General features: G+C 39.9%; 2 protein-coding genes across 2 annotated transcripts; both read right to left on the bottom strand.

Annotated features, from left to right (window-relative positions):
• Nucleotides 1-13,220: 13,220 nt before the first annotated feature.
• LOC115578996 (antigen peptide transporter 2-like) lies at nt 13,221-18,740 on the bottom strand. Its single transcript, XM_030412437.1, has 11 exons — nt 18,227-18,740; nt 17,807-17,921; nt 17,592-17,722; nt 17,125-17,330; nt 16,756-16,953; nt 16,540-16,668; nt 16,106-16,294; nt 15,767-15,940; nt 15,188-15,347; nt 14,760-14,896; nt 13,221-13,574 (listed from the first exon to the last, which is right to left on the bottom strand). The coding sequence occupies exons 1-11, from the start codon at nt 18,738-18,740 to the stop codon at nt 13,347-13,349; spliced, it is 2,181 nt and encodes a 726-aa protein (XP_030268297.1). The 3' UTR covers nt 13,221-13,346.
• A 255-nt stretch (nt 18,741-18,995) lies between these two features.
• On the bottom strand, nt 18,996-22,653 carry LOC115579016 (proteasome subunit beta type-9). Its single transcript, XM_030412460.1, has 6 exons — nt 22,306-22,653; nt 22,133-22,200; nt 21,676-21,807; nt 20,736-20,865; nt 20,054-20,195; nt 18,996-19,875 (listed from the first exon to the last, which is right to left on the bottom strand). The coding sequence occupies exons 1-6, from the start codon at nt 22,354-22,356 to the stop codon at nt 19,748-19,750; spliced, it is 651 nt and encodes a 216-aa protein (XP_030268320.1). The 5' UTR covers nt 22,357-22,653; the 3' UTR covers nt 18,996-19,747.
• Nucleotides 22,654-22,655: the final 2 nt, after the last annotated feature.

The following is a 22,655-nucleotide window of genomic DNA, read 5'->3' on the forward strand; positions in this document are numbered from 1 at the left end:
TGTAAATATCTAATCAATAGATAGGCTGTGATGATTTATGTTTTTTCTCACTTATCATAATCTGTATTTCTACTATGTATTGTCATGTGTCTGAAAAAAACATAAACACACATGCACATTTCACTCTAGTATTTGAGTGAATTCTTTTATCAGTCTTCTCACCTGCTAACCAGAGGAACAAATAAAAGTTTTTTTAAAAGCCTGAAGAAGAATTATTAATGCTCCCAAAAAGGATGAGGGGACTTAGATACAATTCACAGTATGTTGGGTTACTTTTCTATATTTGGTGGAGAAACAGGGTCTGACCTGAATATCCAGGAACACCAGTGTAGGCAAGGGAATGGGAAGGAGGGAGGGGTTGGTGGATTACATCAGAATCAGCCTCCTCTGACTCATCAGCAGTGCTCTCTCTCTCTCTCTCTCTCTCTCTCGCTCTCTCTCTCTCTCCCTGTGTGTCCCTTTGTTTTTTTCAGCGCTTGGCTGCACCAGCTCGTCACATGATGAAAATCAGTCCAAAATGGTTGCCAAGGAAGCTCGCTCCTTCACAACGCCTCAGTTCTCCTGAGTCATAGGTTGCCAGAGTTTTAGCAAATCTACAGTAACCAGTTTTCACAGCCAAACTCCAGAATCGTGGCTTATTTTTGTGGTGTTTGCATAAGACTGGTGTCATAAAAACACTGCATCAAAATGAAAGTATTCTGAGTCGTATGTATGTTGTGTGGTTGTTGTGATTGCACAACTGTGTAAATCTAGGACTCTGCCTCAGTCCATTTACTTTCTCTCACTATGGCTGGCTAGCCTTCCCTAGCAACAACAGTCCCTTTGACAACTGATACAAGCAGCAGCTCTCAGATACAGAAGAACAGCAGGCATTTAAAGATCAACACACAGGTTGGAGACCCCGGCAAAAACAACAAAGTCTGTCTTCTTCTTGTTATTGCATTACATTATGATAGCTGATAGCAGATGCTCTCATAATGTGACATTCAAATTGTTTTGATTGAACCTGAGGAACTGTACAGGGCCTTTGGTTTGGCAGATTAGCATATAAACATGTTTTAAGTATGAAGCTTTGTAAATTCCCTCTGTGGATATGTATATATTTGATGTGTCTTCTGGTGCGCTGGATATGAATTTTTACCATGTTTGGTTAACATGCTTGGTATTTTTTAACATGCTCTCTTTTTTTATTTTTTTTATTTTGGCAAATACATTCTCACATATCGTCTCACACAGTTACAGATGTACTAGTGGTAAAGTCACACAACATGTTTTGTGACTTTTCGTTCTTCAATTATCCAAATGTTGCCCTTCCAAAGTATTTTTCTGTAGTATTTTTCTCTCTTTAATGAAGCTTTTAACCTGATGATGTTGTCATTGTATATTTAGACGGTTAGATAAACTTTTACTTATAGGATTCAGTGTGCACAAATTTTTTTTTTTTTTTTTTTTTTTTGCAATTTCTGGTATTTAATTTATTTCCTGTACTTATAGTTCTTGTAGTCACATGACCTGTCAGGTGATCCATTACAGGTACTAAGGTTTGTACTGGCACTTGTTTAAATGTCTGAACAAGAATTGAAGTCCAAAACATGGAAGATGGATGTAATAAATGTTCATGTGGACATTATCTGTCGTGCATACTTTATTTTTGTATTCTACACGTTTCCTTCTGTCCAGCACCAAGTGTTCAGTAACATGCTTGGATGTTTGGCTATAAACTTTTACGGAGACCTCAGTGAATCAGTGTGTAGGTGGATGATGTAGAACAAACTGTAACCTACAAGATGCCATGTAACATATGAGAGAGTGGTCAAGTTTGAAAGCTAGTTTTCACACTGATAAATGGAAAGTGTATATTCATATGCATATACAGAACACAAACACATTTGTGTCTGCCAAATGTCCAAGACACTCAGCAGGAACAGCCACAGAGAGAGACATTATCTTTTGTGTAGGTTATAGTTATAGTAGTTAAAGCTAACACTGTTCCTATTCACCTCTGTTGTCTCCTCTGTAAATCATATTCTCTCTGAAAAATTAAAATCAATTGCAAGCGTACTTTCATGTCACCACCCACACAGATGCACACCCCCACATTCAGCATGTTAAGAGTGCTGCTTACATTAACTCTGTCCATGAACGTGTTTCTCTGGGTTCTCTCACAGTATTTGGCACGAGCATGCTGATATTTCCATCTCCAGCTATTTTCATTTGCATTCCAGTGTGTTATTGTTTGTTCTACAACGCCCGTATTCAAAAACACACCTGAATTGTTTTCCAGTGTGCTCTGTTGTTACTGCCAAAGTCTCTGCCTTTTCTGTTTGTGCTTAGTCTTTTCCAAAACTAACCTTTTATATGTATTAACATCTAATATAGATGTATTTTCCTTATCTTTATCCAATGAGCATACAGCACCAAGAGCACAAATTTAGCAGCCCTAGCTGGAATATAGCAGCCTTTTTATTACATGCAGCTTTTTAAAATGTAAACTTGAAATTCTGTGATGCAATAATTACATGAATAAAATAACGATAACAGGAAACCTTTCTCATCCTGGTGTTTGTGTTTTAAGCCTAGCTTTAGTACCAAATTGTTTTCTTTCACACAGTGGACATCGCAGTGTGTTATGTTTGCACTTGCAGAACAGTGCCCATTTCCTGAGTAATAAATCAACGATAAGTCAACGATAAATCTTGTGGCATAGAAAGCCAAAAGTCTGCAGGTGACCAACCAAAGACAACAGTCTGTTTAGCCAAAACATTTTTTTGTAAGATTCATAACATGGTTTGAAAAGACTGACTGTTTTATGTTTAAGTTTAAGACACACTGTATCTTACTCCAAGAGACTAATTTAAGTCTTAAGTGTCACCGTTTTTGCAAAAATATTCTGATATAATGTCACATTTTTTTTATTTAACTTTGAACTGATGCTTTCTTCAAAGATCATGAGCAGCACAGTTCCAAGAAGTTAACTATCCAAGTCTGGGAAAACAACAGCTGCCGACTTATGCAGTCATGCAAAATGAGTTGTAAATGTGTGAACCTGAGCAGGGACACTTCATTATACTCTCAAAAAAGGGAGCAGGGACTATGAGCTGAGTGATTTCCATCCCAATGGAGGTGAACTTTCTCCTCCAGAGGGTTGGTGGAAAGAGAGAGAGAGAGAGAGAGAGAGAGAGAGAGAGAGAGAGAGAGAGAGAGAGAGAGAGCAAATTAAAGAGTTATCAATGCTGTAGCCAGTTTATTTTTCAAAGTATTTCTCATGTAATTGTATTCATACAGAAACTGTGCACCACACAAACCAGCAGCAGGAAGGGAAATGCTTTAAGAACCTGCAGATAAAATCAACAAAGATGAGCGCTGACATGAAATGAGATTAAGATTAACAAGCTTCCTAATCCTATATGTGTAATCTCTTTTGTAGCATATGTCTTTGAGCCTTTAGAAGGGTGTGGCTTTAATATTTCCTTACTGTTTCAGGTTAAAAAAAACCCCTGAATTTGTGTGTTCCAGTATCAACAGTATCCACACTGGCATTAAATTAGATAAGGTGGAAAAAGAAAGAAAAGGAGGGAGACTCAAGAGACTGCAAGACAGCGACAAGAAGTGAGGGGTGTGTGTGTGTGTGTGTGTGTGTGTGCGTGCGCGTGTGTGTGTGTGTGTGTGTGTGTGTGTGTGTGTGTGCGTGTGTACACACAAACGGCATGGGCTCAGGTGTAAAAGTCTGGCTTGTCATCCAATTGTGCCTCCTCTCCCCGCCTGTTTATCTCTTCCTCAGGAGGACGTGCAAAACAATCAAAGAGGAAGCCTTTCAAAGTCTCCAACTGCTGCAACTGTATTTATAGTTGTTTTATTCATTCTCCCGTTTGAAAATGATAATGTACGTGAATAATCAGCAGCTAAATCAAGTGATTTTTTTTTTTTTTTAAAGGAAAACCACTGACTGAATTTAATGAGTGGATTTTCATTTGAATGACTAATCACTGAAATAGACCAGAAATCAATTTAGATTTTCTCAAATCTTTCTTCAAGTCTTCACTTTCACTTCAGGCAATTAAATCTACCCCAAGTATATAAGGGCATAATAAAGGAATGAATTACATAAAATATGAGATGAGCTGTGACAGAGTGCCAGGTGCACCAAACATGCTGTCATAGCTGCTGATTGGCTCAGGATTTAGCAGACAGTGTGAAATACTGTTTCAGAGAAAGGAGCTTATCTCAAACCTTGTCCGGGAAATAAGATTACTTTTAATTAAAGGTGATTCTGTGATTGGACATTAGTCCTGATAAGTAAAATCATCAGGAAAAACATCTGACCTTGATATTAGAGATTAGGGGTTAAATTATACCCTTTATCTAATAAGGCCCTATAAGAATACTTTTAATAACAAACAGTTTTATTTTCAGCAAAGACTGTTTGTGAGATCTGAAGTTCAGTGAACTAGCAGGCTTGACTACAGTTTTAATGTGCCATCTAATGACCACTGCAGGTAACTACAGTTCAGGTTATTGAAATATGTTGTGTTATGTCGCCATCTGGTGGTCACTAAACTTGTTAAGCGTTTGTTTTCAGTTACATGAAGGCGGGAGGAGTAAGAAAATGTTGCCTGCAGTCAATCTCAATAATGGTAATGATGATGTAAATTTTTAATCGTATTTAGTCTGCATCAGCACTGTCAGGGTGGGACATTGTAATCCAAAGTAACAAAACGAATGGGAGCCTGTAATTGATGATACTTTATTATTTTTATTCTGAAAGACTTTGACACCAAGCAAACTCATAACAATGGCAGTGTTCACACTCCATTCTTTTAAACAAGTGTTTAGGAAAATATGGGGATATAAAATATATATATATATATTATACGAATAATTCTTATATCATATCTAAGACGTTATCTTACAACTTCTTCCTCCATAAAATTTCCCTTCCCTGCACTCACCTCCACTCAGGAAGGAAACACAAAGTGAAATCTGATGAAGTCAGAATGACTCTTCATCTTCGCTTGAAATACATTTTGGACAGTAGACGATGTGAGGGAGGATGAAGGGGGATGTCGTCCCCCTTGTAAGCAAAATTACCAAAAATCATCCCCCTTGTTAACTTGCCATCAGTCTCCATCCGCTAGTAGCAGAAAGTGTGTTAAAATCACAAGCGATCAGCTCCGGCGTACTGTGGAGTCAAGGCGGGCACGGCTGCTTTGTGATCCGACTGCCTGGTTTATTTTTGACGGAAGCTGCAACAAGCTGCACAGAGCAGATCGCACCGACAGGAAGTCAGAGACACAGGAACGGCCTAGAGCATCCGGCCAATTTTCAAAATAAAACACCCTGTGCAGACTCCCGATTGTATAAAAACAAAAAAATTACCAGATACTATTTTGCACAATGTTCAATGTGTGTCCTTCAAGGAATTTAGATGGTAAAAAAAATCCAAGGAGTCCTGTAACTTAAAATAACCCTGCTTTAAGTATATTGTGAGAAACATGAGAAAACCAGCCTGAATGATAGTGGGGCTGTTAAGCTCTTAAAATATGGACAGTCTTGCTTTTTGTGAAAGAAGCATGAAACTTTCAGGGCTTGTTCTTGATTACCTAAGCTTTAATTTAAGATGTGGAGGCATTCTCAGTTTGACCCCCGAGGTCAGCTAGAGGTCATTGACCTCTGTAATATGTCATTTTCATGCACAAAATTGTAAATTTACAGGATAACAGAAGTAGATGTCCATAAACCCCTCTGTAATTATTTTCCCATCTAATATGACAACAAAAAAAAAAAAAATTGTTTTGCCTGGCTTTATTACACAATCTGATTTTGTTTTTTAAAATGTATGCAAATGTGCGCATTTTTAATGAGATAAGGCCTCATTTGCATATTTAAACATTAAAATACAAAAAACTTGCAATACATTTTTTTCTTAGCTTAACATGAGTAATCAACTGAGAAAGTTTCATGGTGATTTCTATTATTTAATTTTTTTACCCTATTCACCTGTAGTGTCTCGCCTTAAGTCACTCACATTCCTAACCTTCACTGCACTTAATGATGTTGACCTCTTAGAGTGCTATCAATGGCATACATGACTTCCTCATGCCCAGAAGCTTAGAAATACATATTTGGTTTACATTTTGATCACATTTAGATCCTAAGATACACACATTTACAATTTTGTGCATGAAAATGACATATTACAGAGGTCAATGACCTCTAGCTGACCTCAGAGGTCAAACTGAGAATGCCTCCACATCTTAAATTAAAGCTTAGGTCATCAAGAATATTCCCTGAAAGTTTCATGCTTCTTTCACAAAAAGCAAGATTATTGAGCTTAGCAGCTCCACTATAAACTCAGTCCACTGCATACAATTTAAAGGTGTATAACATTAATTCTGTTGTAAAAAGACAATTGTAGTGGGGAGAGATGGAAGATAACTGGATTAAATGGAACTGTAGAATTAGAAATGTCACAGTTATTGTCGTGTTTACTGTATTAACATAAGCGCAAGACCACGTACTGAATGCAGGAAAACTTTATTCAACTCTCCTTCGTCTCTCTCCTGTTCCATAACACCTCTTGTGTGTCCCACAGCGCCCCCATGTGTCCCCCTTATGCTAGACCTCTCACATCCATTGAATAGACATTATCAAACACATACAATGACACCACAGTTATGGTTAAGGCGTCCTGCAACAATGTCCTTTGGGAGGTGTACAAAGGTGTGTCGTTGCAGGGTAGTGCTCCCATTGGGCCACCACCCCCTGTTAAAAAATAACAAATCACCTACTGATTTTGGAACAACATTTTTTAGACAGAACGAGAACTGTGGATTGTGTATCACTTACATGGAAAACACAAGAAAGGATTTTTAAAATGGGATGTATAGACAGGAGAAATTGTTCCATTCTCTTAATATTAACATGGGAACCTGTCTATTGTTTTAAGACAGTGAATTTCTGTTTTGGTCTAATGTAGAGTTACTGTCAGACACATGTTTATTCTCAATTTAACATAAAAAACACAATGCGAGTGGTCCCTCGTGTATTTAATTTTTTCATATACAGATTAAATTTGTACATCAGCAGAAATCTTTAGTTTTGCTCCTTTAAACAGCCAACACGTCCATCCCTGCTGAAGCACCTGTGAGAAGTCCTGCTCTTTGCTGCCCCTGTCCTTTGACTCCTTTGACCTCCTCTTCATATTCTTAATAATAAACATGTTTTCCCTCACTTAACAACCTGTCGTTTCTTGTGAAGTGTGCACAAGCTACCTGCATCCACCCTGTCGTTGAACAACACATTATAAGGCAGACTGTAAGTTAATAAATTCACACTCAGATACACAGGCTATGAAGTGAAATGTGAACAGAAGTTACACTAAAAGTCTGCAAGAGCCTACATAGTTTCATAAGCTAAAAAAAGAATTGTCTTTATCTTCACATAGACACAAAACAATGCACCATCAAATAGGTTGCATTGCTTTTTAAACCTCCAGAGAACGTTTATATTCTAGACTAAAGGAGATCCCAGAGTTTCAAAAGATACCATATGTCAGTACAGAAAAATCGTATAATATGACACAGAAGATAATTAGATTTTTTTCCATTTGATGATGCAGAGACAGCACATGGGTTTGAAACTGTTTTACAGGCGTCTGAACAAGCGACAAAGATAAATGTCTTACTCTTAAACAGTGTAGAAAAAGATGATTTTAACAATCTACTAAAACCACATGGAGAAAAGACAAATACATGTATTTTAAGGGGTTTAAAACCGTAAGCAGTTTGAAAGTTTAAAAGCATGATTTGAAAATATCACACATTTTCCAACAATTAAGACACGTGATTGAATATATGGGTGTAATTTATTTAATGAAATCAACATATATCAGATGGGTGATGCCTCATCAGTACTTTGGGTACTTCAGGACTTGGGATAGAATTTGAAATGTAAGTGAGTTTGAACAATCCCTTTTGTTAAATGGTTAAATCGGGGGTGGCTGTAGCTCAGGAGGGAGAGTGGGTGGTCTAGTAATCGCTGTCCCCAGCTGTCAAAGTGTCCTTGAAGTGGATACTGGACCCTAAATTGCTCCTGATGAGCAGTTGGCACATTGCGTGGCAGCCTCCACCATCAGTGTGTGTGTGTGTGTGTGTGTGTGTGTGTGTGTGTGTGTGAGAGACGTGTGAATGTGTTTGACGAGCCCTGTGAGCGGCCAGTAGCCTGAACAAGTCCATTTCAATAGGTTTGTAATAGTAAATCTGAACAATTTAGCATGTTTCATTGTTCTCAAAGCTGCTAAGATTCAATAACATCTTGTGTCATTTTATGTTCTGCTGATCTGATATGTTTAATCATGTTATATACTTCTACAGTAATACATTTTATTCAGTTCTTATTTTAACCCACTTGGGGGCACTCGAGCTCCATCGTTTCTATCTTCGGTGAATGACTCATGGCTGCCAGTTTACAGTTGCCTATTCACCAGACTGAGACTGAGTTACAGGAAATCACATGATTGTCTGGTTGCATGGGAAGCTGCCTGAGATAAACACTTGGGGAGCTGTTTTTCTTACTAACGCTGTTCATAGCAACTCTGTTTTTAGTAACAATGATGTCATCCTCGTGACATACTGCAAGAGACATCCTGATTTTCTGACTGTCCTTGTCTAGGCTTGATCCTATGAATCTCTGTTAAATTGTCTATTTATAAAACAGTAGTGTGGTGGTGAAAGATACCATAATGTAACTGAGATTCATCTTCTTCAGTCCCCTATACCTACCATTTTTCAGTCCCTGTTGAAAAGTCTAGAAGAAGAACATTATGTCTCTCTTTCAGACATTCTGCTAAAATAAACATAACTCATACAATATGTCTTCTCACGCAATCTAAAATAAACCAAAATACTATCTCTGTCAACATTCCTGAGGCCTTGTAGGTTCAGGTATTGTCACCTTACGAATATGAGATTTTCTGTGGCTCTGCACACACCACGAGACCTCCCACACCACACGCTGAGACTTTGCTGTTTAAAGATCTGAAAACATTTCTGTGTAACAATCTTGCTGAGAACCACATGTCAAACCACAGTGGTTTATGTCAGGGCAGATATTGTAATTTGCAGCAGGGTTGTGTTGCTCTCGCTAGATGGCAGTCAAAAGCAAAGATTCAACCTCTGCTGGGACTTTTGAGATCCACCTAACTTTCACCAGCCAGCCAGGCCGGCGGCTTCCAAGAAATCACATGGCTGCTGGTAAAACTGCCAAATACAACCGACTGAGGCACTGCTGCACTGTCTTCAGCATCTCACAGATTGTAATGTTTTTTTTGGCTGACACGAGATCAGTTTCTGTTCACCCAGTTTTGCTCTCCGAACTCAAATACAGACATCAGATCAGCATTTATGTGCAACCTTTGGTCACAAGACAGGACTTCCCCGAAACTGATCATGCAGTGTGTTTGATAGGGTAATTTTGTCTTCATTATTAACCGAGGAAACCACAGATCAACTGCCTCACGCCTCAGAAGTAATCTGAAAAAATTCTGCTCCGGTAAACGTTATAATTGCGACACTCCCAAGGGGAAGTTAGGGGATTCACAACCAGACAGTGGGGGTTTACCTGAGTCTAAAACAACACAGGAGAAAAAATCATATAACTATCAGAATCCCTTCACCCTCTCAGTGGTGCAAACTCACTTCAACATCTGTCAAACAAAATGAGATGAAGTGTGGAGAAGAAGCTACATTGGGGTCATTTCTGTTGTCATTCATGCTGCATCAGTTATTTTATTACTTTTGGTTTAAAGTGAAGAAGCGAAGCGAGTATTGTGTTACGGTGAAGTTAATCTTCCTAAAATGTCTCGCTTGCTGATATGCAGTTTGGTTCCTCTGTGCTGTTAGTAAGTTGGTTAATGTGTCATGTTGCACACCTGACCTGATGCCTGTTTGCATGACTCGTTACTAAAGCAATGCAAGAAGATAGACAGTTAGAAAGTAAATATTTGCAGTAGTTGGAAGTGACATTTTAGTGCATTGATTCAAGTACTGTACTTTGGTACAATTTTTATGTTTACTTTATGCTTATTCATACTTAGATTCCACTATATTTACAGATACGGTTACTAGCTACTTTACAGATGACAGATTTTACAGATAATTTTAAAGCATAATACAATATTTTGTTAAAGATTAAACCCTTTTTTTAAATTGTTTCACTCTTAGCCTCTGACATGGTTAAATTACTTAATGGTATGTAAAATCTGAATTTACAGCCACCACAGTAAAATTGTAATTACACACTGACGCAAGTATTTATAATGTAGTCACACGGACAACACATGCACTTCTAACTTGATACTTTAGGCACAATTTGTCGATTATGCTTCAGTAGGGTTTGAATGAAGCACCTTTACTTGCATTGGACTATTTTCATACTCATGTTTTGGCACGTTTACTTACTTCTACTGCTTCATCACTGAACATTTGTTGTCAGCAGGCCCTTTGGTTCTGATGAAACCTGATTTTAAGTCATCTATGAGGTCTGATGGAGGAGAAGACATCCTGTAATAAAATATTCACAGTTTTGTTTAATACAGAAGTCAGTGTATCTCCATAAACAGCCACTTGTCCTGTCAAAGTGTACGTAGTGAAGGCTGACAAAACCAAACAGCTCATTATTTTTTTGGATGGGGTCATTAGTCAGACACAATGTTGATCCAGACATCATTGAGAAACATACACACAGTCCAGTTTTCAGCAGATATATAGAACACGGCCAACATGCAAATAAACACAAGCTGCATTCTTAAAAGAAAAAGGAGTGCCAAGACCAGAATACTTTCGGTCACAAGGGCTGGGCCGTAGTTTGGCTGAGTCAGGCAGCCGGTGACTACATAACACATTAAAGAAAGAAAGTGAAAGAAAGAAGGGAAGGGACGGGACTTTCCAGCTTGGTGTGGCGGTATGGTGCAGAACTGGTTATGTATAGGCTTGTCGGCAGATATTCACATCCAAAGACACGCACGCATTTGCAGTACATGTGCACACAGAGGTTTGATGAGGCACATGATGACTTTCTGTTACACCACAGCTGCAGCCACGTGGTCGGTCACGATATCATCCCCATTAATTGCACACATTTCCCGACTTTCTGTTCACGCTGTCGGCCATTTTGTGTTGAGGGTTTTGAAGCTCTCATCCTAAGATGGCGGCAACTTTTGGCATCAGCTTTTTCTACTTTGTGCCCTCGTGCCTTTGTTACCCGCAGGTGGCACATAATTGCTGATGGGAATCAGCCAAGTTTACCGATGAGTCACTGCGCCTGATGTAAATCTTGTGTCTCCAAACTGTCCGGTTTGTAAGAACAATGACAAATAGGTTTAATTTTAGCAAGACCGTCACACGTTTTTATCAGTTGAATATTCAAACATGAAAATATGTTGAGGGGACATTTGCATGCACATTATAATATTGTAGGTCATGCCAGCGAGAGTCATTGTTACAACAGCTATTTCTATTTAGTCATTTTGCACATTTAGCTCCTTTCACCCTGTTTTTTTAAGTTCTACATTGGCCATTTCAGACCTGATTCCCTCCCCTGCATACCAGACTGCCTCCCCTATGATGTACCAAATAATAAATGTACCGTTCAGTCTTAGTGGTCCAACCGGTTTGTCTCCCTGTTCCTGATCACAGCGTGTTTTCGGTTTTGCCTGCCTGCTACCAAACTTTGCTTTAAACTCATACCAAGTGAACAGCTGAATACTTTCAATTGCTCCATCTCTGCTCGAGTTCACATCTTTGTGTTAAGAAAAGGTAAAGTACAAACAATGTTTTGAACGTGACATGAAAATATATTAATAAATAATGCAGAGTTTTTAGTGTAATATCGTCAGGCCAAAGTGTAACTTATGCAGCGCTCTCCTGTAGTTTGGGTCTCGATATCATCCACCCCATGTTTTCACTAATCCCTCTTAGACACGTTGCACTTATAATTGATGTCAACAGCACGGGTACAGCTTTGCAATACAAAACGGAACAAAACATCTTTCAAATCCAGAAGAAACAAATGCCTGACTTGTGTGTGACACAGAACTTCAGCCGCCATTTCGTGGATTTACACACGTCCTGACAAAATGGTGACACACGCTGCGTCAGCTGAGCCTGATCTTTGTCGATAGAGGGAGTTGGTGTTTTGAGATCATGCAGCGCAGCGCTTCCTTCACTGTGTTTTACTCTTTATGACAGCTATCACCAGGCAACTTTCCAAAAAGCCTCGCTGCCAGAATAAAACAACAACCTGTTGGTAGTCAGGGACTTTCCAGATCAACTCAAACAGTAAAACCCAACCTTCACCTTGTACTACAGTCGAGTGGCTTAAAACTAGAAATCCAATTTTAACTTTATTTAGATTCATATTTTCATAGTCAACCAGGGGCTTGAAAAGAGGCTTTTTCCAAGAAGCATATTGCAGAAAAAAACTACGGCAATATGGTATATATTGAATTGATATATATCAATAATCTTAGACAATAGACACAGAAAAACCCAGACGACTTTGAAGACAATTAACTTACCAGTATGACAAACTTGCAATTAACATAGAAATGCTAGAATCATTTAATGTCATTTTTAAGTTGTGTTCTCTCTTCACTGTGGATTAAAAGCCAAACTACACTAAATGCTGTACTTTTTGCTATAATGTTTAATTATCACTTCATCCTTTTGGTGGCATGTAGGAAAGTGTTTCCAGATCAGTTTTTAATTTACTTTTCTTTACTATGTAACACTGGCACCTTTGTTCTCCATGTTTATTATATGTTGAATTTATGTCACTTTACAAATATGTAATACAAGGCTTTAAAAATATAATCACGTCAGATAAAGCTTGACTGATGTTTCCCGTCAACTGAGGTCATTGACTTTGATCCAACAAGCCTCATATCTTTAATTTGGGACACAGTCATGAAGCGACCTTTGGTCACTCTTATCATAAATTAAGGTTTATATTCAACTGTGTGTTGGCATGTCAAACTTCTTTTCGTCTTTACCAAACACACAGAAATGGAACAGAAAAATTGTGGTGACACTTCCATCACAAAATATGTTTAATTTGATTAATTTACAAAGGACAAATGTCATTTTAAAAGTCTCCAAAATGAATAAGAACAGAAAAGTCGTGATTTCAAGGACACAACAAAAAACAAAAACAAAAAAAACAAATTGGTGCATACTTTTTAATTCTCATAATCTATACAAAATATTTACATATACTCCATCTGGCTCTTTCTGTTGTACCTCCTGTCTATCACATGCATACACAACAACTCTGTCACAGTAGCCTTCACATTAAGCCACAGCATCAGCTTGTCTCTGTGGCGAGTTTCCCTCAGTGAAGAGCTTCTCTCTCAGCTTGTAGTAGCTTCCCTTCCTGTCCATCAGTTCCTGGTGAGTCCCTCGCTCCTGAACTCTGCCGTCACCAATAACAACGATCTGGTCGGCCTTCTCGATGGTCTTCAGCCTGTGAGCGATCACCAGCAGCGTCTGGTTAGGACAGCTAGCCAGGGCCTGCTGAACCTGTGCAGAGTCAGGGACAGAAATATTTGTTATTTGTTTTATCATGTGGTATCCAACTGTTTTTCTGTTGAAGCAGAGTTCAAGGTGTCAGAAGACACATTTAGAATAAAAAAGTGGGGAAGCTTTGTAAAATGTAAATAAAAATCAAAATGCAGTCATTTGCAAACAAACTGTGTTTACCAAAGTGCTCCTGAGCCCTTGTAGTAATATCCTTTATATAATCACGTGTTTCACAGTGGTGATCATCGGCCCAATCTTACGTATGGACGACTAAGCCTTTCGAGGACGCCCCTTTCATACCCAATAATGATGGTAACACCTGTTACCTATTAACCTGCTTACCTGTGGAATAATCCCAACAGGTGTTTTTAGAGCATTCAACAACTTTTACAGTCTTCTGTAGCTGGCATCAAGTTCAGACGCATATATTTTTTAGAAATCAATTAAGTTGACAAAGTCAAATATTAAATTAATTGTCTTTGTACTTTTTTCAATCAAGTAAATGTTAAAAGAGATTAGAAAATTATCACATTCTCTTTTATTTATGTTTTACACGTAGACAAACTTTTTTTTAATCAGGGTTGTACATATATCCATCGGTCTTATTCAGCTTTGTAGCTTTATTCTGCACATGTTGCTCTTTAACCACCCAACATGCAGGTTAACATCCTGCAATATCAAGCTCATATTGAACGTAGTTTAGACCTCTGTGCACACAGAGAACACAATTAAGGGAAGCACTGTAGATTCATCTTTCCAGAATTTTTAGAGTTTCCCTGTTTTATTCTGTTAAATATATGTGAAGATCAATTTCTATAATTTAGGTCCTCATAATCTTGCAAGGAAGTCATATTCTTTGAATTTGTTGGTTTTATTGGGGCAGTTCTAATTTTTTAATTACTGATGCAATGATGAGCGAGCACATTTTGGCACTTGTGCAGCACTTCCTCTATATATCTATCAGACATTTAATAGTTGTTTTATAGAGAGAGGCTGCAAGCGAACACTTGCAGACAGTCATTTATGGATTAATTCCCTCTAGTGATTAAACGTTTTCAGGTCTTCATCCTCATATTAATTACTTTTTAACTGAGGGTGTCTGACTTGTCTGAAACACAAACCTAGAGGCTTCAGGCCCCGGAAGTAAAATGATTGCACATCACTGTGTTAAAAGTTGCAGCATACCTTATTTTCACTCTCAGCATCCAGAGAGCTGGTTACTTCATCCAGGATGAGGAGCTGCGGCTGTCTGACCAGAGCTCGAGCAATGGCGATCCGCTGCTTCTCGCTCTTGGACAACTGGCTGCCACCTTCACCCACCTCTGAGAAATAAAACATTATAAAATCAAAAACAGATCGAGGTTCAAGGTTCCAGGTTCAGATTCAGAAAGATATAAAGAGTTGAGTGTATGGGCAACACTAACCTCCCAAAACATTGTATGTGTTTGTTTAACTTTATGATGCACAACTTTAATCTACATGAATGTTTAAATAAAAGCAACACTTTTCACAATCTTGCTCTGCAGATTCCATCATTCATCAAACTTTCTTGCAAAGCAGGTTTCTAACCACACAGAGTCATTCATGTAAAACATCATGAAGGGTGCTCCAACCTGTATCGTAGCCTTTGTCCAACTGCTTGATGAAGTCGTGGGCGTTGGCTTTGCGTGCTGCTTCCTGGATCTCATCCAGTGAACAGCCAGTCAGCCCGTAGGCGATGTTGTCTCTGATGGAGCCAGAGAAGAGAACAGGCTCCTGGCTCACCACTGCAATCTGTCAGACACACTTGTGTTATACATCCAAAAGTAAAGTTCACACTCTAATCTTTTTTAGAATTTTAATTATCTAATTAATGTAATAATTATGTTAATACACTTTTTCAGAATTTCGCCACACCTCCTTCCAAATTTAACAAAAGCAGCTGATTCTTGATGGTCAAAACAATCACTAGAGTGCTGAAAAGAATCCAAGTAGCTCACTGATTAGCTGTGTCTTTGTTGTGTATGCCTAAGTTCTTCACGTGAGTCTAATCATCAGGCCCATTACCACTGGCTGAGCTTCTAGTAAGATTGTTGAATGTTGATGTCATATTTGGAAATGTAAAACACTTTAAACAAAGATAAAAGACAAAGACAGGAGCTCCCAGCAAGAAATGGTGAGCACCAATCTAGAAAACAGTGATGATAAATTACCTTCTTGTGGAGGAAACGGTGGTCATAGGATTTCAGTGGTTTGTTGTCCAATAGGATCTCTCCATCCTGCGGCTCATAGAATCGCTGCAGCAAACTTGCACAGGTGCTTTTTCCTTCTCCAGATGGACCCACAAGTGCCGTCATCTGACCGGACTTCAGCTCCAAAGAAAAGTCCTGAAGCAAGAGGATATAACTGTTGGAATAACAGTTCAACTGCAATATCTGACATAAAGTCAAAATTTATCAGTGATATTGGTCAAAAATAGATTTTTCCATCTCTAATGTGTATGTGGTTAACAAACAACACCTCCCTTAGTCTACCTGCAGCTGAGACCTCACCTGCAGCACTGTTTTCTCAGGGTACGCGGGATAGGCGAAGCTGAGATCGCGGAAGCTGATGTGTCCCGTCAGCCGATCGGGTTTGAGCGTCCCCTCTGTGCTGACCTGAGGTTTTCGGTCCAGGTACTCAAACACTTTCCCAGCTGCCCCCACTGAGTTCAGCATGTCGCCGAAGATGTAGGTGAGTGTCTGAAAGATGGCAGTCATGAAACAGATCACTTAATAACACTGGTTTTCATTTAAAGAGTCTGAGTTGGAGTATGTTAAATACAAATGTTTCTGCAAGCAACAAAATGTGTAATATAGTGTCAGACAGGCACAATATGTCCGGTTAGTCTGGTTTAGAGACAATTATAAATACTAGAGTTTCTACTTTTAGGTGCTTATAATCACCAGCTCTGACTCATAACAATCAAAAGAGTATTATGTTATACCCTGATGTTGTCTCCAAGGTCTGACTGGTAGAGGATGAAGGAAACCAGGTTGCCAGTGGTCATCTGTCCGCTCCGGATGAACAGCCTGCCGTAGTACAACATGAAGATCTGCATGCACAAACCTGTCAGCTACAAACACACATACAGGAAGAAAGTTCAATGAGGTGTTTTGTAATAATGAGTCACAATTTCATAAATAATGTACAGACTTCTCACCCTCCGTGCGAGCAGGTAAATCGCCCTGACAGTGTCCCGTCTGGTCTTCAGAGTGTGTGTGTCCATCAAGCGGTCGTCATAGCGACGGGCCTCGTGTTTTTCCGTGTTAAAGCTACGTACAACACGGATACCGGACACTGCCTCGTTCGCAGCCTCGTTCGCTTGAGCGATGGAGTCCTGCACTGCGAGGGACAGCCTCTGAGGAGGGAAGAAAACAGAAGGTCAACACATTTTGACTTACGTTGAATAAGTTGTATCAAATCAAGGGAAATATATATTTTTTAAACTTCATGGTCACACAGAATTGTTTAAACGTAGTTTCTCGGATCTCCATGTTAATTCATTATGTCTTATCAACCTCTTTTTTACCTGGTAATGTGTGTCGTAGATGTTCTGAATGAGGCCTGTGATGGGCGTCTCCATCAACACGAGGAATGTGAGCTTCCATGAAAGATTCATCATCAGGGAGATCATGCCCATTGTCTTGATAAACGTCCTGAGCAGCACGTTGACGTTCAGACACACAGTTCTTCCCATCAAGTTGGTGTCTTTAGACAACCTGGACGTGATTTCACCTGAGAGAGAAAATGTTAAGAAATTAACCTCTGTCCTGTTCTGTTCTGTCCAATTTCTTACATTTTCCTTGTCTCGTTGTGTATTGTTTTGTCTTGCTTGATCTGTCCTGTCTATTATGTCATGTTTGGCTTCATCCTGTGCTCTCCTGCCCTGTGTTTTTATATTAAACATCTAGTCTTGACCTGACTCGTTCTGTCCGTCATAGGCACTAAGAAACTATTCATACAGCATAATCACATGTCATTTTTGAGCTGGCTTACCTGTCTTTGTGGTCTCAAAGAATCCAATTTCCTGTTTGGTCAAAGCCCCAAACAGCTTGACTTTTATTCGGCATGTGTAGGAACTGATGGCACAAAGTAAGACACCCCCTCTGCAGCCTGCACTCACAGAGCTAACAGACCAATCAAACAGAAAGTCAGTAAGACATTACGTACAAACTGATGGACGAATGTGGAGAGAAAACACGGTCACATACCTGCCCAGAGAGAACAGGCCCATGAAGAGGACCGCAGATATGAATTCGCTCGGCTGGTACTGACTGCCGAGAATGTCGATGACTCTCCCAGTGTAGAATGGGATGAACATCTCACCTGAGAAGACACACACACACACACACACACACACACACACATACATACACAAACACACGCACACATAATGAGAGATGAAGATGTATCAGACAGGTGAATCATCATTAGACCCAAGAGCTAAGTACCATTTTTTTAGAGGACGGTGTTTTAATTCCCACACAAACATTTGTACTAGTAGTGAGATTCTTAAAAGCTGTGACATCACCATCCTCATCATCACCATCATCATCATCATCATCATCATCATCATTATCATTATCCTCTTCATCATCATCACCATCATCATCATCATTTGTTGTACTCACAGAGAACAGCCAACGTCAGGAAGACAAGCCCGGCAAGCAGCAGGAGATAGTCGGGTTTGTACAGGTACAGCACTCTCATAAACAGCTCTCTGGCCTTCTGCTTCTTCTCTTTACCCGCCTCTGCGTCGTCGCTGTCCGGGATGGTGATCTCCCAAAACAGCGCAGCAGCCAGCGACGCTCCGGCGCCCATCAGCCAGCAGCGCGTGTCCGGCAGTAAGCCACACTGCGTCTCCTCATGGTACAGCGCTTTGGTGCCGGTCTCTAACACCGCGGGCAGCAAACTGTGCGCTGTTATAAAACGGATCAGCAACGGTGTGAGGTGTCCGAGGCTCAGCAGAGTTACAGCACTTAGTGCCGAGAACCGAAGAACCGCACAGACCCAAAGACGCGCAAGATGCCCAAAGACGCTGTTAGCCACCGCAAATCCTGATGCGTAAAACAAGGAAAGGTCGACGCAAACTGCGAGAATCAAAGTGATAACTTTGCGGATGACTGTGGCTGTATTGCCCGCCATCTTCTGCTGAAAACCGTCCTCGTTTGACCTACTCTGCTGCAGTATCAGAGTTTTAGATTTCATCAGCTTTCGGTTTCGTTTTCTTGCTCGACCAGGGATTTCCCTGAAACCCAAACTGCAGAACAAAATAATTCTAACTATCATCATCATCATCATCATTATAATGACATTATTATGACATCCAGTCAGTGTGTATGTGCCATTCATACAATATTAAGGGATTGTTCAATGTAAAAACGAGAAATCAAACAGAACACCTTTCAACACAGATTTTATTTTAAGAATTGACATGAAATCATGTGTATGCACTTTGATAGTTAAGATACAAAAACATGAGCAGGATTTTAATCATGTGCAAACTTAATCATGTAGGCAGGTGACAAACCATCAACCAGGCATCATAAAGGGTGACATAATCCACAAAAGTGGTGCAACAACTTTCATTTTTACTTTTACATTTTACTTTTTGAGAGAAGGTGTGGGAGTGTTTCTGTGGGGATATTTAGAGAAAGAACGTCTGTAGTTCTGCAGGATTCATCAAGATGTTTATTTAGTCTACCACTAACATTGTTAGGAGTCTAAATGAGTGCATTTGCAGGATTAACCTCGGATGACCCGGTGGCAAAAGAAACAGTTGTTCTGATACACAGAGACAATTTCCATGTTCTCAAAGAAACTGCATGATCTTCGTCAAAGGACAGAAGTGACAAAATATTTACCATCATTCCTCTGCTGAGATCATTTTCTTTGTCATAATTCAGGTGTTATCTCGTACTAACACAAAGGTTTCCTGATATTACATGTGAAATATCTTTACGATTTATGAAGCAATGCATATAATTCTTTATTAGTAAAAGTTTTCTTGACTAATATTTTAACAAGCTGAATTAGTTGATAACAGAGCCAAAACCCTTTGTGTGTAATGGCTGTCATGAGCAAAACAAATACCTAATTGCATGCTGCACTACAGTATCTTGGCAGACTTTAGATGAAAAACTACATATTGATCACTGATCAAAGAAGGTGGGTAAGTCATTTCCTAGAATGACTTTCTCCTCTGTGCTGTGTTCATCGATGGTCACAATATAGGCCACGCCTCCGCTGGAGCCATCACGGCTCATTGCCAAAGAGAGAGCTACAAGAGAGAGACAGACAATGAGAGAGGGGTGAGGAGAATAAATTACATCTGATTATTATATTGTATGACAAAATATTTTATATAACATAACTCTTCACAGCAGTCAGTACAAGAGGCATTCTTGATCTGGATTCAAAACACTGATGAAAAATGTTTTCTGTAGAAAATAACTTACTGTTGACGACAAACTGCTGGCAGTCCTCTTTGTTCATTCCCCTGCGATACTCAGCATCAACAAACCCATAAACATATGAGCTGCCAGAGCCACCGACTGCAAAAGGTTGTCTCGTGATCAGACCTTTCAGGGTTGCAAACACCTGGGAGAGGTCAAAGGGCACAAGACCAGAGAAGGACAAGACAGATTGCAGTGTCAGTCTACTAGATGGACACCTGTAACATCAAGTGTGTTGCTAGATTAGATCTTTTATTAAAAACATTTAGAAACATTCATTTTGACATTCTTAACATTATTCATCCTATCTTTGTGGTTGTTACCAGCACCAGCAACATCGTGGTTGTTTTTTTTTAACAAACACACAATTGTTTGTGTGTGTGCACATGTACAATAGGCAAAATGTGGTCCTGAAAAGACCTGTTGTAGCAGGAATCACCACGTGTGTGTCTGACTGTCTGTGGACAGATTTTGTCACTGTGATAAAATCACAAACGTGTAAAATGCAATCACGAAATTTCCCTGGTGTGTTGCTGACATCAAAATAAAGGCAGAGTGAAAAGATAGGTGTGGTCCGACCTGTGCGTACTGAGTTCTCATGTAAAAATGTTCTTATGACTGCTGTCACAACATGACCTCTAGTTTAAATATAAATAGTTTAAACTGTCTCATGTATCTCACTGACCTGCCCTCCGTCTCTTCTGTCCCAGCCGGCCACGATGAGATGTGCTGACAGCTCCTCCTTGTACTTGTACGAGATGTTCTTCACCAGAGTGGCAGCAGAGCGAACCTGAGGGTCCTCACCTATCTCCATACTGACATGAAAGGATATTACATATTACGTAAAGGATTGTCCAGTCAGTGTAATGAAACATAAAGTCATGCTTCTGTGTGTCACAAGCCAAACAAGTAACTGCCTTAGAATGGAATGACACTTAATTCTGATTCTAGGATAGAGAGGGAGAAGAGGATAATGACTGGGCTGCACTCCTCTGTCTCTTAATTAACAATTGTCATATGTATATTTTGATTATCAGCTGCAACAGCATCAACTGGTAATGTTTTCACCCTGTGAGTCTGTGTGTGTGTCATAATGGCAAAGTGTGGTTCTGGAGACATGTTTTGTTGCGGGACTAACCAAAGAAACAGTTTTGTAGCATTTTGCCAGGTGATTATATGTCTGTCTGTCTGTCTGTGGACCGATTTTTGTCAGCATGACAGCATCACATTGGTGCAAGATGCAGTCATGAAACGTTACATGTGTGTTGTTGAGACAGAAATGACAGCCATGTCCAGAGATCGGTGTGGTCCGACCCATGATTTATGTTGTAGTTATACTGTATCTACTGGATTCTTATGGGTTTGAGGGTTTTTGTAAATGTTTGTTCTGCTTTTTCACAATCAATAAAAAAATGGCAATAAACATAAACAGACCAGATTCTCCCATTAAGCATAGCAAGACTAAAGCTGTGTGCATTGTGGTTTAGGTAGTGCTTCATCCCTCTGTCTATGTAAGTCCTTGCTCAATTGATCAGCTGTTTTTATGTAGCTGGTGTCAGGTGCACACCAATCGGAGCTCACACTCAACCAACAGGTGTGTTGGTCTGCTTCTACAGTATATTTACCTGTGAACATCCAGCTGGTAGTTGACCATCTCAGCGATGGTCTGGGCGTCTGCTGCTGAGCCCGACAGAGCGCAGTAGATCTTGTCATGGAGGGGCGACAGCTTGTTCATCACCCTGTTCACCACTGAGGCCCTGGATGGACGGACGAGGAAGAGTGAGTTTATGAAGAGGGAGAATAAGAGGACATACGGTTCACTGACGTCTTAAAGGTTCACTGTGTAGTGACACAACTTCTTGCTGTTTTGTTTTGTTTATATGTGGCGGACCCTGCCACTTTTCTACCTTCAACATTTCTGAGTTTGTATTACACGTTGTTAGGATGAGATCGTACATATGAAAACTCTGAGTTTGAATTTCATCTCCAAAACTACATAATGCCCCTTTAATAAAGACAGACAGCAGTGGACACACGCACGCACGCACACACACACACACACACACACACACACTCACTTACCCTGCAGATACGCGGGAGTCAGATCCCAGCACGACTCCTCCATTGTACTCGATGGCGATGATGGTTGTCTACAGACAGAAGTAGAGCCCTTACATATTTATCATCATTGTGTCGCAGCTACAAGGTTTCACATCATCAACGTCTCTCAGAAACATTAAGAAGCTCGTACTCACTCCTGTTTTCACCTCCTCCGACAGCCACTCTGGCCCTGTTCCGTCCAACATGCTGCAGAGCCTCCGGTGACAGCCGGGACCGTGTCCGTCTGTCGGGGAAGTGAACGTGACAACACACGGAAACACGAACGGTCAGTCGAGCAGCTTCGCTCTTTTTGTCGTCGGACACCTTTGTTACAGCTCTAATACACCGTTATCGACGTTTGACCAAGTCAACTCTACAGTCACACATCAGACGGCCTCCATCTTTTCCTGAATAAAACCGAAATTGAAAGTTAAACTGTTCCTCTGCAACGAGCCGTGAACCGCTCGGCTTATATTTCGCTCAGTTTGAGGTTCACTGTAATATT

This window comes from Sparus aurata, chromosome 3 (assembly GCF_900880675.1).
Source record: "Sparus aurata chromosome 3, fSpaAur1.1, whole genome shotgun sequence".
Classification (NCBI taxonomy): Eukaryota; Metazoa; Chordata; class Actinopteri; order Spariformes; family Sparidae; genus Sparus; species Sparus aurata.